The sequence below is a fragment of the Manis javanica genome, chromosome 8 (genome assembly GCF_040802235.1).
Source record: "Manis javanica isolate MJ-LG chromosome 8, MJ_LKY, whole genome shotgun sequence".
Taxonomy (NCBI): Eukaryota; Metazoa; Chordata; class Mammalia; order Pholidota; family Manidae; genus Manis; species Manis javanica.
Window position 1 is genome coordinate 103,395,090 of NC_133163.1, and position 21,747 is coordinate 103,416,836.

Sequence of the window (21,747 nt, forward strand, 5' to 3'; positions counted from 1 at the left end):
AAGGCTAGCTCTGACTCTACCCCTATCAAAGAACCCTCTGTTCTAACTCCACCTCCCTCCTCTTCCCAACTCCCTATTGCTTTGCTACCATGAGAATGTGCTAAACAATAAACAGAATTACAATTGTATTTATCATTGTAAACTAAAGAATTATCATTCTAGTTTATATATTCATTTCTTGTGTGTTCAGTTAGTGTGGCTCAGTTCTCAAAAGGCTGGCAAACCATGGCCTCAAGGCATAAAGTCTAAATCAAGTTTCTAAATCTAAAAGACTGAAGATCACAAACTGGTGCCCTAACTCCAACCCTGCAGCTTTGAGGCGTAGCCTCAGTAGCCAGGTGCCCTTTCTTGAAGATGACACATCCTTTTTCTCTAATTATATTCCGACACATAAGATAAAATAAAGTCTTATTTAAAGCTCTCATTAATGGTATTTTAATAGTCGTCATGATATCATTAAAATAATGGAAAATATTAACAATATGTAATTAAAAATCAGCTAAAATTTGACTTAGCCCATTTCTGGAATCGTCTTATTAAATAACACTGAATATGAAAAAGCTTTAGGTTTGTAGATGTGTAATTAATTCACACAACTGAAACATAAAAACAACCTATATATTAAGCCATCATATTTGAAAATACTTCATATAAGCAATAGTATATATACCATATAGAGCATGTTGCAGCCATTAAAATGAAACTGATATTATGAAAACATGTGTACATGAAAAAACACATTGGATATATGCATAAAAATGGCATGGTTACATCAACATAATGAAAGGCCAACTTGAAGGTGTAGACACAAAAAGATGGAAGAGTCCCCTAAAGAAATCAGATTAAAGTACCATGTCACATTTAGAATTGAAAAACAATAAAGCTCGTCCAAATTTCTGTGAAGCTGGTTGTCTTGGTTTATGAAAATAAATGTACACTGCACCACTGTGTATTAAACTGAGGCTTGGAATTCTAAAGAGCTGGTGATTCTAGAGATGTTGAGTACACCAAGAGAATTGTCTATACAGTGATCCAGTTTTTCTATCTTTGGGTTATTAGTAATAAGCACTTAAAAAAGAAGTCAGATACTCTCAACTGAGAAGAAAACATGGATCCACAGTATATTTACCCCTCTCCATTGAAAACCATGTAGAATTCAAGGGTTAATGTAGAATCAGCTCAATGTTGATGAGCCAGGAGATAATTTTATCAAAAAGGTGTTATGCCAAGCATAATAATCACTCAAAAAGTTACCTTGATTCACCCAAGATCACTGGGTAGGTATGTCTGGTAGGTGCAATCATCTCTGAGTTCTTTTATGTGCTCATATTAATTGTCATATATTTTTGAAGGTGCATTACTACTTACTCAGGTTGATAACGTTCTTTGTGAGCAGCAGCTTGATTTGAACTTACCTTACATGGAGACTCCACCTGCAGACCAGGACAAGGTACTGGTCCAACCTGGTAGGAGCTGGAGGATCTCTGTTCTACACTTTTGTGCTTATGTGTCTCTGAGGCAAATGGAAGAAGCTGTGAGTCATCACAACAATTAAGAATAATTCTTGCTCTTTCCCCCGTTTCATGTCTTTCCAAGGTGCCTGGAAAACAAGATTAGAAATAATTTATGCAAAATATTCTGAAAGAATGAAAAGGAAAAAAAAAGGCAACAAAAGAGAAAAGCACAATTCTTTAAGCTAGCATGCCTTACTATCTTGAAACCAAAAACAGCCCGGGAGCTTTCTTTAAATTATTTATATCATCATTTTACAAAGGCTGAAATTATGGATTTGAAAAGCTCATCTCCTCTTTATGTTTTTTCATTTGCTGAAATCAACAGGGCATTCTATAGTCTTGAACAGTAAAATCTCTTATTATACAGTATGCAAGTGATCAATAACAACCAACTATGGAATATTTTAGTGCTGTCCCCTAGTGTTCCAACTCACACCCAACAGGGAAGTGCGGCTCTTTACTTGGGTTCCCCAGCTATGTACCTTACATGAGCAGGGCAAGTAAGAGCCTAGAGCTCTGCATCACTACCTCCCTCATGGAAGTGTCCCCAGAGCTTGTGGAAGGAAGGCCACTCCAGAGTTTTGTTCTTGTTGATATTGTTTCTGTTCTATCATTTGGCTTTTATTGATGTTAGTAGAAAAAAAAAGAAAAAAAAAAAAACTTTTGCCCTCTTCTCTGCCATTCTCCCAGTTTCATAATTTCAAGTGTGGACAAGTTCAATTTAAAATTAAAAGAACCAAATACAAAACAGAGCAAAAGTATCAGAAAAAAGTCACCAAGAGTTACTGTTTTTATAAAATACAATGCCATAGTCTCAGTGAAATCTGAGTAAATATGAATTAATCATGACCATTGTCTTTTACATTAAGTTATAAGTTCATTTGCATTATTCATACTATATTAATATACAACCTATATCCTACTAAAGATGCTAAGGAAAATAAACTTGACATACAATCTCAATACAGATTTCATGTCATATTATTTCTTTCTTACAAATGAGAAAGAAGTAGCTGTACTACTTGTTAAGAAGGGAAAAGATAATTCTTACTGCTACTAATAAGAAACATTAATAATTGAAAAACTTACAATATAAAATTAGAAATAATTCTATACCACTACATATTTAGATGGGTAGATAGATTTGAAGATTATAACTGCCCAATCCTTTCTCATGTCTCCTCCTCTCCTCCTTATCTTTCCTTTACAGCAACTAAATTACCATTAGTTGGTACTTTGGATTCTCAGTGTGCCAGCTTCTCTTGGCACATTCTTTGTGTGGCTTTGTTACAAAGTGCCTCCAGTGAGACAACTCCCTGCAAACAGCTTTCCTCAGTACCCAAAAGGCCAAAAGGCTATTTCTGGCGAGTTCCACCGCACCACAACAGCCCAGTTCAGTTTCTCTACCAATTCAGTAGCCACAACTATGACATCCCAACAAGGTCAGGATCTTCCTTGGGGCTTATATCAGCTCCAAAGTCAGGGGTTGTTGCTCCCTAAGCCAGCCATTCCTGTTTTCTTTAGAGTTTTCTTTAGTTCTTACTAAGCAATCTTTCATATTCAATTTCTTTGTGATAGTTAATAATTCTTAACATTAAATTTTCCTGTTCAATTACTGTTTTATTTCTCTCTCCTGAGTCTACCCTGGTTAATATATTATGATATATCACTTCTGATACATATTAATATATATATATATATATATATATATATATCTCCCCAAAATTATGGAATTCACATAACTTCAGGGATATATTTAAAATGTTAGACAGTCTATAGCAAAAACCGTAACCTAGGAGGGAGGGCGTGATTCCAAGGAGGCTCAGCAAGAAGTACTTGTGCACCTCTAACAGGTTCTCTTTGGCAAGAAACAGAATAGTCACTGCTTCCCGAAATTAAACAAATGTCAGAAATTGAAGGTTTACAAAATTGCTAAATCCAACTCCCAATTTCAGGAGAACTTTGGCTTTCCAAAGTAAACTGAATGATAATTAAATCCTTTTTTTTTTCCTTTTGTGCTGTGCTTCATCAAGAATACAAGTTAATTCACACACTCTTCATCTGGATTGGCCTGAACATTTTAAGGAAACATGTAGAGATGCATGCAATTAAATAATTATTGAAAGTGACAGCATCATTACCTCTCTCAAAGTAGATATTATACAAAAAAAAAAATGAATAAAATCTATCCCAAGTAAAATCTTCATTATATAAAATACTTCCCACGTAAATAGGTAATTATCTTGCATTTTTTCTATTTCTTAGTTTATTAAGATGACTTTTAATATGATTTGTTTTAATCCTAAACTACATAATAGTACATTAGAAAATGGAGCCAATCAAAGGAAAAGAGCTTACAAAGATTAAAGTCCTAATGGAAAGTGAAGAAGATATGGCACCAGTGGGTATTTGAAGTGGTTTTCACTGACCCATGATTGCCTACCCCTCAAAAAAGCCAGTGCACAGAAACACAAGGAGCAGCCAAGATCCTCTTTGCAAAGCCCTAGTCCCATATTGACTTTATTTCCTTCTGTATATCCTGCTTTCGCTGTCAATTCAATAACCCACCATAGCACTTAGTCACATTTTTTTTAACCAGAACTTTCTCTATGACCTCTTTTGCAACTCTGTGTAAGCCACTGTCCTCTTTATCTGTCAAGGCTGACAGCCTGGAGCCGTCACTGCATGGTGGGAGCAGACCTCAGCCCTGCTCCTGAATCCTCATTTTACTCTTACAAGTTGTGTGGCCTTGGGCAAGTCACTTTACATTTCTGCACCTCATTTTCCTCATCTATGTGTTACTAGGAGGATGAAATTGAGTAAATATTTAAAAAGGCTTAGAAGGTTCTGGAACACAGTGAGTGCTATATGAAAGCCCTCCTGTGACACCTGACAGGTTCCCACTATGCTCTGTGTGAGCGGTTTAACAAACCTTGGCTCTGTGGCTCTGGGATCCACCTGACCCCCCAGGCCTGAAGTCACAGGACACATGACCAGCATGCGCCCTGCTGCCTCCTTCCTAACAGCAGGACCTTCTCAATGAGCTTTGCTGTTCAGGCTACTTATAATCAAAATCAGAGTAAGATTATATATTTGACTTACATTTTAATCCTCCTCAGTACACCAGATTGAAGTCTGGCATAAATTAAAGTCTAGATAAATACTTCTTAATGGATTATATGACATTAGCAACCTGGCTAATGATTTTTTTACTGTGCTACACTTGGGATTAAATCCAAACTCCTTGACCTACAAGTCACATTCTCGCCCCGGCTTCCTCCATTTCATCCTTCCCTTGTTCACAAATTAGATATTTTTTAACAAAGATCCTTGAAAACAAATCCTTTCCTACTAGTTCCATCTCACTCTTTAAGTATTAGCTTAAAATCTCACCTCCTCAGAGAGGCCTTTCTAAAGTAAATTCTTCTCTCTTGCATTATTTCTATCTCAGCTTCTTTCCTTTACAGAACTTAACACATTTATCATTGGTATATTTTATTTGCTTGCTCAGATTCAGGACTACCCCCCTACCAGATGTTAAATTTTTTTTGGCAAGTGTGTATTCTATGAGTTTCATAAATGCAGGACTCAATACTTGTCCATGGAATGAATAAATTAAATTTTACCCTTCCCCTGTAGCAAAGTTTGGTAAATAACTCCTAATAAGCTGTATTTATATGAACAATGCTTAGTAAACTTCACAGCATACCAACTTCTCAGTGTGGCAGAAGTTGAAAAATGCAATATATTTGCATTTTTACATACAGCATTCACATACTTGACACCTGTCCTAGCTTTCAGCTGTGGTTGCCAGGTGATTTCTGATGCCCCAAGAATTTGGAATTAAAAACTGCAAGTCAGTTTCTGAGTATCACGTGTGCATTTGATCTGTGGAATAGCCATTTTCTACCCCATGTTCTGAGGATTAGAATGTGCTAGTCTACAGAGAGAAAAGAATAAGAAAAATGCATAAAGAGGCAGAGATGTGCAGGGAGAGAGAAGGAAAGACAGAGGGAGTTAGGGAGGCAGAAGAACAGGGAGGGAATAAGACGGAGAGAGAAAGAGACAGCAGTTCAGCTGTAGTTCTGTTTTTGGTCTCTTCCTAAGGACTACTTCTATCCACCCACGCCCGCCCACCGCCCCGACCTCCTGCTTGGAATCCTTACAATAAGTACCTCTTTCTGATAAAACTAGCTTAATTTGGCTTCTAACTGCTTTCTGGCTACCTAACAGGCCATAATAAAGAGGGGACAGAGGAGATATTTCTACTGTTCTAAAGACCAAGTTTGATAATATCCAAACAGATTGCGCAAAGTTAATATACAGAATTCCAAGTAGAGATCCAAGCAGACAGACAAAGGCTAAGCATTATCAGCAGATGAGTGGGGATTAAATCCTACTGAAAGAATGACATCTCCAGGAGCATTTGAAGTGAGATGTGTGGAGACCAGCAGAAAACCTTTAGCAGTTTCTGCATATATATAAAGAAAAGGGAAAGAGGAAAATTCAGAAACCCTTGTGAATCAGTATGCTGCTAGAATACAACTGCATTTTAAATGCATTAGAATTGTCAATACTGATAGAACATCTAACAGTGTTTTGTTTGTTTTGTTTTCAAGTAGGGCAAATAATCACTTTGTGATGTGCCTGTTATGAAATCTGATTTTGAAGGATCAAGCTACATTAAAGCAAGGCATGTAACACAAAAGACGCTACCTTCACTTACGGCAGACAAGCAAAGCAGAGGGTAAAAAGAATACCTTTAGGTGACAAAACATGCCTTCTAGATGTTAACAGACTTGAGTATTTACATAAAGAAAGGGAAGAAGTAGTAGTATTGCTTTAATTTCCTTCCACACGGCCAAAATTTGCTCCCTTGATTTTATTTCTCTTGGAACTTGCTGATTTTTAATATGTACTGTGTCTACCTAAACATTTTTTCAAATCCAACAAATGTTTGCCTTCCAAAATCAACAAAACTATCATAGCTGACTATCAACTACTGAAGAGCTTGAAATTATGTACGTTAAGCTCCTAGCCAGACAAACTCTATCCTACAACGTAACAGTTAGGTCCACTAAGTCTGTGGAAAAGGTAGAGCACTTTCTCTAAAGAAATGGTTAAACAGAAAGTCATGGTCACTTGAATCCAGCTGCAAATGATCAGGAGTGAATTAAGAAAACAATATCCAGGTGGAAGGTGGATGAGCGTTTTATCACATTGCACAGAAACCTTTTATTTACTACAATTATACATAAATAAATTTCAGACAGTAATTGATTTACTATATAACTCATGATACTTTTCCTCAGAAAATTATAGAAATAGTATTACTGCAGGAACATAAAATCCTCCCAGCCTACTGAAAGCACAGATATTGTAAAACCAACACATTGTAAACAATCTTTTTTACAAAAAAAAGACATTTTCAGTTAAAGATTCTGCTTATTATGGGATTATGAAAAAAATCAAAGTTTGGTAAATAATTCCTAATAAGCTGTACTTATATGAACAATGCTTAACAGCAAGAACATGTGATTGGATACATTATCGAGTTAGGTCCTTTTTTTCCACATTAGGCAGTTTATATTTTAACTGAATCCACCATGATATTGGGCAATGACTAAGAGGACATTTCAAAGTGAGTCTCTTTAAAACAGAACAGGCTAAAAACGAGGTCCAGCCTCACTACCAAATTTAGTAGTCATATTCATAAAATCAGGTCTAAAAAAATTGCTGAGTAGCTTAAAAAACAGCTACTCTTAGAAAAAAACATGGGCAAAAATCTCTTGGACATAAACATGAGTGACTTCTTCATGAATATATCTCCCCAGGCAAGGGAAACAAAAGCAAAAATGAACAAGTGGGACTATATCAAGCTGAAAAGCTTCTGTACAGCAAAGGACACCATCAATAGAACAAAAAGGTACCCTACAGTATGGGAGAATCTATTCATAAATGACAGATCTGAAAAAGGGCTGACATCCAAAATATATAAAGAGCTCACACACCTCAACAAACAAAAAGCAAATAATCCAATTAAAAAATGGGCAGTGGAGCTGAGAAGACAGTTCTCTAAAGAAGAAATTCAGATGGCCAACAGACACATGAAAAGATGCTCCACATCGCTAGTCATCAGAGAAATGCAAATTAAAACCACAGTGGGATATCACCTCACACCAGTAAGGATCACCACCATCCAAAAGACAAACAACAACAAATGTTGGTAAGGTTGTGGAGAAAGGGGAACCCTCCTTCACTGCTGGTGCAAATGTAAATTAGTTCAACCATTGTGGAAAGCAGTATGGAGGCTCCTCAAAAAGCTCAAAATAGAAATACCATTTGACCCAGGAATTCCACTTCTAGGAATTTACCCTAAGAATGCAGCCAGTTTGAAAAAGAGAGATTGCACCCTTATGTTTATTGCAGCACTATTTACACTAGCCAAGAAAGGGAAGCAATTTAAGTGTCCATCAGTAGATGAATGTATAAAGAAGATGTGGTACATATACATAATGGAATATTATTCAGGCATAAGAAGAAAACAAATCCTACCATTTGCAACAATATGGATGGAGCTAGAGGGTATTATGCTTAGTGAAATAAGCCAGACAGAAAAAGACAAGTACCAAATGATTTCACTCATGTGGAGTATAAGAACAAAGAAAAACTGAAGGAACAAAACAGCAGCAGACTCACAGAACCCAAGAATGGACTAACAGTTACCAAAGGGAAAGGGACTGAGGAGAATGGGTGGGAAGGGAAGGATAAGGGTGGGGAAAAATAAAGGGGCCTTACAACTAGCATGTATAATGTGGAGGGGGGCATAGGGAGGGATGTGCAACACAGAGAAGACAAGTAGTGACTCTATAACATCTTACTATGCTGATGGACAGTGACTGTAATAGGGTTTGTGGGGGGGACTTGGTGAAGGGGGGAGTCTAGTAAACATAATGTTCTTCATGTAATTGTAGATTAATGATAACAAAATGAATTTAAAAAATAGCTGACTGATAGTTCTAATCAAATTCTATGTATCAAGGAATTTGACCACTATGTGTGATGTAACATTTATCATTTATTTTCAGTTACACATGAAGTTCATTGCCTTTTCACATAACTGTATGGAGATCGACCTGGTGACCCCTTCCTAACAAAACCATTTCACAGTTACTGCATCTTACTCTAGAAAATGTGTAACTGACAGGGGTTCTGACCAGGCACAGGGGATCCTGGAGGTATCAAACTTGGCTAATGAGAAAATAATGGAAGGGTGAGGAAAAGGAATGCATCTGAAAATATCAAATTAGGCATAAGGGCACATACCTTCTTTCCTAAGTATACATGAATATAATAAATTCAGTTGTAAAACAGATTGTCAAAGATGTGGCTTATTTTGTTCTATATAAAGGTGATAACAAACTCATGATTGGCTTCACATCAACCTTCTATACCTTAAGGGTATAGAGAATACATTTTTACAAAGACCTGACCACCATGACCTTAACCCCAGCTCTGCCACTGCCTCCAGCACATTCAGAGCAACACTGGCATTTATCAGCTGGGCACACTCAACTCTCACATCTAATTCTGACCACTGACCTCCAGAAAAACAGAATAAAGGAGTGGAGGTGGGGTGAAAGAAAAAAACAGATCAAAACACACAGAGGTTTAAAGTTGCTGGGATATATAAGGAATACAAATAATGCATTAATTTTAACCAACTTTTGAACTAGAGTTTTCTTGATAAGGTATTTATTAAATACTCCTTCTTAAACATGTGATAACATCATAGAATCTACTATAACTAAATTTTAATTTTGAATCTTCCTCTAAAACTTAATAGAATTAACAACTAATTTAAGAGGTGAATGTTTATAGAGAAGTGTTTGTATGTTATATGAAGAATATATTTGTTTATAATTACCTATTATATACAAAACATTAAAATTATACTGCAAAATGTCATTTGCTCTGTATTGTTTGAGACTATTACACTAGGCATGCTTATTTTTTAATTTTTAAATATTTCAAATATAGATTTTTTTTCTCTCATGCTCTTGGTTGAAGGTTAAATTACTTAGGGGTTATAGTATCCTGGAAAATATTTGATTCTATCGTGTTCACATCTGGTGTCAATTAATTCAATTAGATAAACTGAGCTGATATGGAATTTTGCCTGGAAAGGGGAAGAGTATTAGGAAAGAAAAAATTGGGTATAGAATCCTGAATATGATGCTGGTCAGAGGGGAGTGAAGTCATATGGAAAGTCTTTTTTGAGAAAGGGGGAATACAATGCAGTTGGGAGGACAAAAACACTTAAACTGCCATCAATTTTCTGTTGGGACATGACAGTGGTTTCCCTTCAGCACATAATGGCTGACCAAAGCTCCAGCAGGCATGTCAGGGTCATGTTGAAAGCACCAATGTTCAGTGTACCTTCCTTACAATCCTGGCTCCCCAACGGCTCTAAGTAAAATTTCATTCCCTGTTCCTATATCTAATGACCCAAAATGCTTCTCCCATTTCTTCACTTTTCCATTTCTTGGACTCACTCACCCATGCTGTGAGGTAAATGGAAGAATTTCCACAATCTCCTGCCTAGCCTTAGTCCATTTACATATCAATAGTTGTTTACCACTGCAGAGACTTGGAGGCAAGGGGTGGAGAGAAAATGGCCATTCTCTGCTCCCCTCCATTCCTGGTACCTAACGGGTCTAGTGCCAGTCAGTCATCAAGGACCCACACACACGGAGTTCTTACCATAAGGGGCAGGCAGGGAGGGAAAGGATGAGCCATGGTTGGTGGAGACAGATGGAGCTGGGCCTGGGCAGCGATGCTAAGCAAGCTGTAAGAAAGTAAAGTCTTTCTCCCAACAAGCTCTCTTCCCTTGACCTTCTTCAGTTTCCCTGGATTTATAGAAAACTCACCATGGGCCAGGAACACCCTTCCCCACTGGAGCTATATATGAGAACCTCCAGAAACTACCCTACCAGGATATCAATACGATAGGCAGAATTCTAAGAAAAATCCCCAGTGACACTCTTTGTTATGTGATTACTACCCCTGTGAATGGAGAGCATTTCAGTGATTATGTTGTTATACAGCAAACAGGAACACTGAAGATATAATTAAGATTTCTAATTAGTCGACTTTAAAATAGGTAGACTATTCAGGTGGGTCAGGCCACATTAGGTTAGTTTTTAAAAGCAGAGAGTTTTCTCCAGCTGGTGGAAGAAGAGGAAGTTGGAGAGATTTAAAGCATAAGTAGGATCCTAAGTGTCATTGGTGCTTATGAAGATGGAGGAAGCCATGTACAAGGACCAGAGAATTTTCCTCCATCTTACTTCAGAAGCCAGGAGTTAAGAGTGACAGCTGGACAACAGCCAGCAAGGACCTCAGACCTACAACTGTAAAGAACTAAATTCGTCCAAGGACTGAATAAGCTTGGAGGTGAATTCTCCAGAGCCTCCAGTCGAGAGATCAGTTGACTAAACCTTGAATTCAGCATTGTGAGACCCTAAGTAGAAAATCTAATTTAACTCACCTGGATTTCTCATTTATAGAACTGTAAGCTAATAAATAGGTGTATCTTTAAGCTGCTAAATTTGTGGTAATTTGTTATGCAGCAGAGGAAAGCTACAACAACTAGGGTTTAAAGGACAGTGATTTTACTTTGTATCACAGATATAGATCTCAAGTTTTTATTCTTTTTTCACTACTTTATATGTGAAAGTCCTGCTTCTTAAACAAAATAAATAACTAAATGTATAAATGCATAAAGTCATAAAAACAAATTTGAAGGCTGGCAAGATGTTTTGTATGATCCCTCCTCCGACCCTCTTGCTCTGAGTATCAGGAACCATGAAGAAATGCACTGAACAGCTGGGACTGAACAATCATACACCACATCAAAACAAAAACCCTTTAAAGCTGTCAGTTATCTCAGAAGGAATCAAATGTAAGATAAACTTTTTTCTCCTCCTCTTTATCATCATCATCATCAAAATTACCAGCAGCTACCATCAATTATTTTTAAATACTAAGTGTTTTGCTTAGTACTTAATATGCATCTCATTTAATTCTAAAAACAATGCAACAAGGCACACACAAAAAAAAGAGGTCCAAAAAGGGTAAGTTTCAGGGTATTTGTGTGTCTGTGATTGCAGGGTGATGAAGGAAGATGTTTTGACTAAAAAGCTAGAAAGGGCAGTAATCCCATGCAGTGGAGTTGCATTTCCACCATAGACCTTGGGGACAGGCATGTTCAGGACTGAGTTTAAAGTACATGATGTTTGGCTGGCAATATGGAGGAGAACTGAAGAGTTTGACAAGGTAATCAGTTAGGGAAGATTTCAAAGTTCATGTAAAAGATGATAAAGATCCCAATCCATCTACCCCTAAAGCAATTTACTTTTATATGTTTTTGATACCTCTGAAATATATAATTCTGTGTTTTTGGAAACTTACAAAGTAAATGTAGCACATGGTTGATCTTTCAAATAATCTGAGTTTATCACTAGCCATCATTGATAGTATGGGGTGAAGAAACAGTAATGTCCTTTGGAATTATTGATCAGGGCTTTGATGGAAGGCTAGTTTCCTTAGATAGCCAATGGTCTTTGGTGGACTCTTAATTCTATAGAACCATTTCCTTTTTCTTCTTCCGTAGCTAGAGCACTTTATCCTACTCTCACCACCATGGTGATTTCTGTAGTTTTTAATCTGCTGCCTCCTCCTCTAGGTGGTTTGTAGGTAGTTGCATATACCTTATACCCCAGGAGTCTTACAGGAACATAGATAGGTTTTCTGGTATCTGCCACTGTCCCACCCAATTATGAATTAGAAAACAACAATGGAACATTATACAGCCTTTAAAAGAGAATACTCTGAAACATACTATAACACAGATGAACCCTGAGGACATGCTAATTGAAATAAGTCAGTCACAAAGGACAAATACTGTATGATTCCACTTATATGTGGTACCTGAGTAGTCAAATTCAGAGAGACAGAAAATAGAATGGTGGTTGCCAAGGGTTGAGGGGAGGAAGGAATGAGGACTTATTCTTTAACAGGTACAAAGTTTCACTTTGGGAAGATGAAAAAGTTCTGGAGATAGAGGTCTCTAAGCAGTGTACTTAAAAATAGTTAAAATAGCTAATTTTATGTTATGTATATTTTACCACCACCACAACAAAAAGCATCTGTGTTGATGAGATATCCCAAGGAAAACAAAACCCAAAGAGATACACTGAGGGAATAATATAGAGAGAGCATGCAGCAGGACAACCTGAAAAAGAGGGGCTACTGACCATCATGAGAAGGTGATATCATGCAAGGCAGAGGGAGGAGAGAGAGGACATTGACTGCAGACAAATCAAATACCTGCCACCCAGAGAATGACATCGGCAATAGGGTAACCTCAGGAAGAACAGTTCATTGGAATAGTGTAAGCAGAAGCCAGATTAAAATGTATTAAATAAATAGGAAGAAAGGAAACAAAGACACAGGGTATATAGATAGCATGTGATAGAAAACTATCAATTACTTCAGTGAGAATGACAGAGAAAGGTAATAGAAGCCCACCTTTCCTTATCCAAAACATTTGGTTTCACAGGGTTTTTCGATTTTTCAGATTTTGGAGAGATAAGATAGATGATAGATAGAAAGATGGATAGATAGATAGATAGATAGATAGATAGATACATACATACATACATACATAGGTAGATAGATACATAGATACATAGATACAGAGATAGATGATAGATAGATAGAATAGCTAAGCAAAGTCCGAGAGAGCAAACAGTAATGAAACATGCCATATTTCTGCAGTGAAAAAAGAATATTCACACTTAAATAACTCACGTGAATTAAACTTTGTTTTTTGCTTTACCAAAAAATAATTAAAAAAGAAAACAACTTCTGTTTTCAGAGCTTTTTACTTGGTACTCAGATGCTTCCAAGAGGCTGAAAGAAGCCCCCTCTCTCCTCAGAACAAGGGCCTAGAATGGAATGGAGTCCACTTGCATTTGATTTGAATGTGAAAAGAACTGAGGAAAATAGTGGGCCAATCCATGCTTTTTTTTTTTTTTTTTTTGACAAGGCTGAGATTAGCAGTGAAAACTTTTTGTAGCATACAGGGTAAAATCTGACAATATTCCCACAGTCAGATTCTCTGCTCACCACTCAAAAGCCAAGGACTTAACCTTTGGATTTGTTTTCACCTGATTCATCCCTAGAAACACAAAAGACCTTTCTCATCAGAACCTAACAAGTAAATTAAAGGTAGAAGTTGGATATTATTGATACACAAGATGAATCAAATGCATCCGATATCTTTTATCTCTCAGCCAAATCAGAGAACCTACTTTCCCAGAGAATAACAATCATTACAGTCCACTGAGTCTTGCTTTCCAATAGTTTCTGTGGCAGCTGGCTGCTGGGAAGTTGTAGGGAATTGAAAGAAGGCAGCCTGGGGAGGGGCAGATGGCTCCTTTTGGTTTACTTCACCAAACAGGGCAGCTGTGAAACTCACAAATGTTCCAAGTATCCATATAAAATTCTGGCAGAAGGCGTCACGCCAAGGAGAAGCCACAGAGCAGCCATGTTCACTAAATGGAATTATGGAACACTATTATCTATAGTGTTTGTGGGGGGGATGCATGCATTCATGTGTGTGTGTGTGTGTGTGTGCATGTGCGTGAGCACACATGCATGTAAAAGTACCTAACAAGGCCTTACACTGAAGTAAAAGAATCTATAAAATGAGACTCATATGCTTCTCTTCAGTGATGTAGTGTTAATTGCTGGATTTACTGCAGTTGAAAATAAGGTTAAACTCTTCATTATTATCCTATTTTTGTTCTGATATTTAAAATATAATGGTAGATATTGACCTATATTCCCCAATTGCACTGCTACTATTGAGTAATTCAACACACTCCACATTAAAAATTGTTTAGGGAGTTCTTAACTATTTTACATGCCATGAATCCTTTCAGCAGGGAAAGCCAATGAACCATTTCTCACAACACTGGTTTATCATGTTGGAAATGAAATACATAGGACATAGGATTATAAAGGATATCAATTATACTCAACTATGATTATGAAAATATTTTTAAAAACAAACATATGCTTTATTAATATGTAAAATAACAAGAGCTAGTAGTGTGTCTTAAAGTTTATGGCACGGATAAACATAAGTGATACTTTGAGATATTGGTGACAACTGTAATGTGATATGAAAATATCTCTGATGGCTCTTGTTGAACAGTCACAAGTATTACTGATATTGGAGTGAAGTGTTCCCTACATACAAAATGGAAATCATTAGTTTAATTTAGAGTCCCTTAAAAAGGGACTTGTGGATTATGAAGCCAATGAAGGGAAATGGCTCCCTGAAGCTTCCCATCATAGCTCCCACTTGTTACATTGACAATTAACATAATGAGTTAATAATAGCATAACACCTTATAAAAGACTATCTTAATTTAAAAATAATATAAGTGTGTCTCTACATAGAATAAAATACTGAAGTGTAATGAACCAACCATTAATGATTATCTACAAATGTTGGCATTCTAGTCATTATACTGCTGTTTAAAATGTCTTTGTAAAGATGGCAGCATAAGAGGTGAGACAGAGGCTTCCTTCTAAAACTGCATATAATACAAAAATATAATTAATACAACTAATCCTGAAAGAGCAACAGGAAAGAGGACTGTGCCAAACTGCATACACCTGGAGAAAAGAATAAACCTCATGGAACAGGGTAACATACCAAAGTTGTGACCAGGCAGGAACCAAGCCCTTCCCCGAGCCTAGCTCACTGGCGGGAGGAAGAGAAACAGAGCGGGGAGGGAGTGGGGCCTGGGACTGCTGAATACCTAACTCCAGAGATCTGCGCTGGGAGCACAAACCTATATTTCATGATGCTTGCATGGTACTCTCGTGATTAGGGGGTTGGAAAGCTAAGACAGGCAGAATTCCTGGAGAGACAGAGATTCAAACCACTTGTGAAAGGCAGGGATCCATATTGTGCTACTCTGAGACAAAAGAAAGGTGGGCAGTCTTAGAGACTTCCTAACAGCAAGAGGGATGCTAAAGGGGAAAGGATGGCACAGAGCTTACTGCTCAGGAGAAAGGACAGGTAGACAAAATTGTCTGGGTGCACTCTGTCCAGCAGGTTGGGAACTTTCATGATCTTCGTGCTCCAGCTCCCTGGCTGGCTACACAGCTCCAAGGGCCTCCTCCGTGATAGGCAGCCTACTGCGCCCTTCTCTCGGCCAACCCCACCTGGCTCGCAAACAGGCAAACCATACCCTGGCATTAGGCCAGCCAGAGGGAAGACCCATCTACAGCAACTACAAACGTAAAGCATAGAGGCTTATAGCTGTGTGCTTGGCCCACTGGTTCAGGCAGTGGAGACAGGCATAGCAGCTGGGAATCAGGAAACAGCTCTTTCCTCCCCCAAGGCACCAATACCACTCCCCTGTTCTTTCAGGGGCTAAGCAGCTCTAGAGAGTAGAACTTCTGGGCACAAAAGGGTGCCATATACAAATATGAAATGCCAAAGGAACCTGGTTCAAAGTAAAATTATGAATACAACTATTGACAAGGATTCAAATGACATCAACCTCATGAATCTTCTTGAAAGGGATTTCAAAATAAAAATCATTAACATGCTCACGGAGGTACAGAAAAATATTCAAGAACTCAGGAATGAATTCTGATTGGACATCCAAATATTGAAGAGGACAATAGAGGGAATTAAAAGCAGATTAGATACGGTGGAGGAGATGATAAATGAAATAGAAACTAGAGAAGAGGAATACAAAGAAGCTGAGACAGAGAGAAAAAAGGATCTCTAAGAATGAAAGAATATTAAGAGAACTGTGTGACCAATCCAAACAGAACAATATTCACATTATAGGGGTACCAAAAGAAGAAGAGAGAGAAAAAGGGATAAAAAGTGTCTTTAAGGAGGTAATTGCTGAAAACTTCCCCAATCTGGGGAAGGAGACAGTCTCTCAGGCCATGGAAGTGCACAGACCTCCCAATACAAGGGACCCAAGGAAGACAATACCAAGACATATAGTAATTAAAATGGCAAAGATCAAGGATAAGGACAGACTATTGAAAACAGCCAGAGGGAGAAATAAGATCACATACAAAAAAAAAGCCCATCAGGCTATCATCAGACATTTCAGCAGAAACCTTAGAGGCCAGAAGGGAGTGGCATGATATATTTAATGCAATGAAGCAGAAGGGCCTCAAACCAAGAATACTTTATCTGGCAAGATTACCATTTAAATTTGAAGGAGGGATTAAATAATTTCCAGATAAGCAAAAGTTGAGAGCATTTACCACCCAAAAACCATCTCTACACTGTACTTTGGAGGGACGGCTATAGATGGAAGTGTTCCTAAGGTTTAATAGCTGTCACCAGAGGGAATAAAACCACAATAAAGAAAGTAAAAAACCTAATTACTAAGCAAATACAAAATTAAATTAACTATACCCAAAGTCAATCAAGGGAAAGAAAAAGAGTATAGAATGATACCTAATATAAAAAGAATGGAGGAAAAAGAAAAAGGAGGAGAAAAAAGAACCTTTAGATTGTGTGTGTAATAGCATATTAAGTGAGTTAAGTCAGACTCTTAGATAGTAAGGAAGTTAATCTTGAACCTTCGGTAATACATGAATCTAAAGCCTGCAATGGAAATAAGTACATACCTATTGATAATCACCCTAAATGTAAATGGACTGAATGCACCAATCAGAAGACACAGAGTCACTGAATGGATAGCAAAACAAGACCCATCTAAAAGCTGCCTATAAGAGACTCACTTCAAACCCAAAGACATACACAGACTGAAAGTGAAGGGAGAGGAAAAGATATTTCATTCCACTAATAGGAAGAAAAAAGAAGGAGTTGCAGTACTCGTATCAGACAAAATAGACTTCAAAACAAAAAAAGTAACAAGAGACAAAGAAGGACATTATATAATGATAAAGGACATTATAAATATCTATGCACCCAACACAGGACCACCTACATATGTGAAACAAATACTAACAGAATTAAAGGGGGAAATAGAATGCAATGCATTCATTCTAGGAGACTTCAACACTCCACTAACTCTGAAGGACAGATCAACAAGACAGAAAATAAGTAAGGAGACAGAGGCACTGAACAACACACTAGAACAGATGGACCTAACAGATATCTACAGAATGCTACACCCAAAAGCAGTAGAATACACATTCTTCTCAAGTGCACATGGAACATTTTCAAGAATAGATCATATACTAGGCCACAAAAAAAGCCTTGGTAAATTAAAAAAGATTGAAATTGTACCAAACAGTATCTCAGACAACAAAGGTATGAAACTAGAAATAAATTATGCAAAGAAAATGAAAAATCCCATAAACGCATGAAGGCTTCACAACATGCTCCTAAATAACCAATGGATCAATGACCAAATAAAAACAGAGATCAAGCAATATATGGAGACAAATGACAACAATAATTCAACACCACAAAATCTGAGGGACGCAGTGAAGGCCGTGGTAAGAGGAAAGTATATAGCAATACAGGCCAACCTCAGGAAAGAAGAACAATCCCATATGAGCAGTCTAAACTCACAGTTAATGAAACTAGGAAAAGAAGAACAAATGAGGCCCAAAGTCAGTAGAAGGAGGGACATAATAAAGATTAGAGCAGAAATAAATAAATTCAAGAAGAATAAAACCAAAGAAAGAATCAATGAAAGCAGGAGCTGATTCTTCAAGGAAATACACAAAATAGATAAACCCCTGGCCAGACTTATCAAGAAAAATAGAGAGTCTACTCACATAAACAGAGTCAGAAATGAGAAAGGAAAAATCACTATGGACACCACAGAAATACAAAGAATTATTAGAGAACACTATGAAAAATTATATGCTAACAAACTGGATAACCTAGAAGAAATGGACAACTTTCTAGAAAAATACAACCTTCCAAGGCTGACCCAGAAAGAAACAGAAAATCTGAACAGACCATTTACCAGCAATGAAATTGAACTGGTAATCAAAAAAACTACCTAAGAACAAAACACCTGGACCAGATGGCTTCACCACTAAATTTTATCAAACATTTAGTGAAGACCTAAAACCCATCCTCCTTAAAGTTTTCCAAAGAGCAGAAGAAGAGGGAATACTTCCAAACTCATTCTATCAGGCCAGCATCACTCTAATACCAAAACCAGGCAAAGACACCACAGAAAAAGAAAATTACAGACCAATATCCCTGATTAACATGCAAAAATACTCAACAAAATATTAGCAAACCGAACTCAAAAATACATCAAGAGGATCATCCATCATCATCAAGTAGAATTTATTCCAGGGATGCAAGGATAGTACAACATTTGAAAATCCATCAACATCATCCACCACATCAACAAAAAGAAGGACAAAAACACATGATCATCTTCATTGATGCTGAAAAAGCATTTGGCAAAATTCAACATCCATTCCTGATTAAAACTCTCAACAAAATGAGCATAGAGGGCAAGTACCTCAACATAATAAAGGCCATATATGACAAACCCACAGCCAACATTATACTTAACAGCAAGAAGCTGAAAGCTTTTCCTTTAAGATCGGGAACAAGACAAGGATGCCCACTCTCCCCACTTCTATTCAACATAGTACTGGTGGTCCTAGCCACGGCAATCAGACAACACAAAGAAATAAAAGGCATCCAGATTGGCAAGGAAGAAGTACTAGGTATAATATCTGAATTCAGCAAAATTGCAGAATACAAAATTCATACACAGAAATCTGTTGCATTCCTATACACTAACAATGAACTAGCAGAAACAGAAATCAGGAAAACAATTCCATTCACAATTGCATGAAAAAGAATAAAATACCTAGGAATAAACCTAACCAAGGAAGTGAAAGACCTATACTCTGAAAACTACAAGGCACTCATGACAGAAATTAAAGATACCAATAAATGGAAACACATCCTCAAAATGGCCATCCTGCCTAAAGCAATCTATAGACACAATGCAATTCCTATCAAAATAACAAAAGCATTCTTCAACAAACTAGAGAAAATCATTCTAAAATTCATATGGAACCACAAAAGACCCTGAATAGGCAAAGCAATCCTTGAAGGAAGAATGAGGCTGGGAGGATTATGCTCCCCAACTTCAAGCTCTACTACAAAGCCACAGTAATCAAGACAATTTGGTACTGGCACAAGAACAGAGCCACAGACCAGTGGAACAGACTAGAGAGCCCTGATATAAACCCAAGCATATATGGTCAATTAATATATGATAAAGGAGCCATGGACATACAATGGGGAAATGACAGCCTCTTCAACAGCTCGTGTTAGCAAAATTGGACAGCTACATGCAAGAGAATGAAACTGGATTATTGACTATCCCCATACACAAAAGTAAACTCAAAATGGATCAAAGACCTGAATGTAAGTCATGAAACCCTAAAACTCTTGGAAGACAACATCGGCAAAAATCTCCTGAATATAAGCAGGAGCAACTTCTTCCTGAATGCATCTTGAACAAAGGAAACAAAAGCAAAAATGAACACATGGGACTACATCACACTAAACAGTTTCTGCACGGCAAAGGACAACATCAACAGAACAAAGAGGCATCCTACAGTATGGGAGAACATATTTGTAAATGACATATCTGACAAGGTGTTAACATTCAAAATATATAAAGGACTTACATGGCTCAACACCCAAAAAGCAAATAACCCGATTAAAAAATGGGCAGAGGATATGAAGAGATAGTTCTCTAAAGAAGAAATTCAGATGGCCAACAGACACATGAAAAGATGCTCCACTATCACTAATCATCAGGGAAATGCAAATTAGAACCACACTGAGATATGACCTTACACCTGTAAAGATGGCCAGCATCGAAAAGACTAAGGACAACAAATGCTGGCGAGGATACGGAGAAAGGGGGATCCTCCTACACTGCTGGTGGAATGTAAGCTAGTGCAACCATTGTGGAAAGCAATATGGAGGTTCCTCAAAAAACTAAAAATAGAAATACCATTTGACCTGGGAATCCCACTCCTTGCAATTTACCCCAAAATACAATCTCTCAGATTCAAAAAGACATATGCACCCCTATGTTTATCACAACAGTTTTTACAATAGCCAAGATATGGAAGAAACCTAAGTGCCCATCAGTAGATGAATGGATAAAGAAGATGTGATACATATATACAATGGAATACTATCCAGCCATAAGAAAGAAACAAATCCTACCATTTGCAACAACATGGATGGAGCTGGAGGATATTATGCTCAGTGAAATAAACCAGGTGGAGAAAGACAAATGCCAAATGATTTCCTTCATTTGTGGAGTATAATAATGAAGCAAAACTGAAGGAACAAAATAGCAGCACTCTCACAGACTCCAAGAAGGACCTAGTGGTTACCAAATGCGAGGGGTGTGGGAGGGTGGGTAGGGAGGGAGGGAGAAGGGGATTGAGGTGTATGATGTTAAGTGCACATGATGTGGGGGATCACGGGGAAAACAGTGTAGCACAGAGAAGGCAAATAGTGAATCTGTGGCATCTTAGTACAGTGATGGACAGTGACTGCACTGGGGTATGGGTGGGGACTTGATAATATGGGTAAATGTAGTAACCATTGTTTTTTTATGTGAAACCTTCATAAGAGTGTATATCAATAATACCTTAATAAAAATTTTTTAAATAAAATAATAAATAAATAAGTAAAATGTCTTTGTATTTTCTGTTTCTGTTTTTTCTTTTTATTGACTTCAAATTGACATAACATGGACCATTTCAAAGTGTATACTTCAGTGGTATTTAGTGCATTAACAATGCTATGCAACCACTAACTCTGTCTAGTTTCAAAACTTTTCATTATCCTTGAAGAATATCCCATACCCTTTAAGTAATCACGTCCCACACTTCCCTCCCCTCTTCTTCTGGCAACCACTAATCTGCTTTCTATCTCTATGGGTTTGCTTATTCTGGGTATCTTCTATAAAAGGACTCATACAATATGTGACCTTTTGTGCCTAGTATCTTTCACTTAGCATAATGTTTTCAAGGTTCCTCCATATTATAGCATCTATCAGTACTGCATTCCTTTAAGGTACTTCAATTTGTTTATCCATTTATCTATTGACAGACATTTAGGTTATTTTTACCTTTT

The 21,747-nt window shown here is 37.3% G+C and overlaps 1 protein-coding gene across 10 annotated transcripts in view; it reads right to left on the minus strand.

Annotated features, from left to right (window-relative positions):
• WDR72 (WD repeat domain 72) overlaps positions 1-21,747 on the minus strand; it is a 221,291-nt gene that overhangs the window by 145,569 nt on the left and 53,975 nt on the right. For all 10 annotated transcript variants that reach the window (XM_073211876.1, XM_073211877.1, XM_073211873.1 and 7 more), the window contains exon 14: positions 1,416-1,600. In XM_073211876.1, coding sequence (XP_073067977.1) covers positions 1,416-1,600 — 185 coding nt within the window. The remainder of the gene's footprint in view (positions 1-1,415; positions 1,601-21,747) is intronic.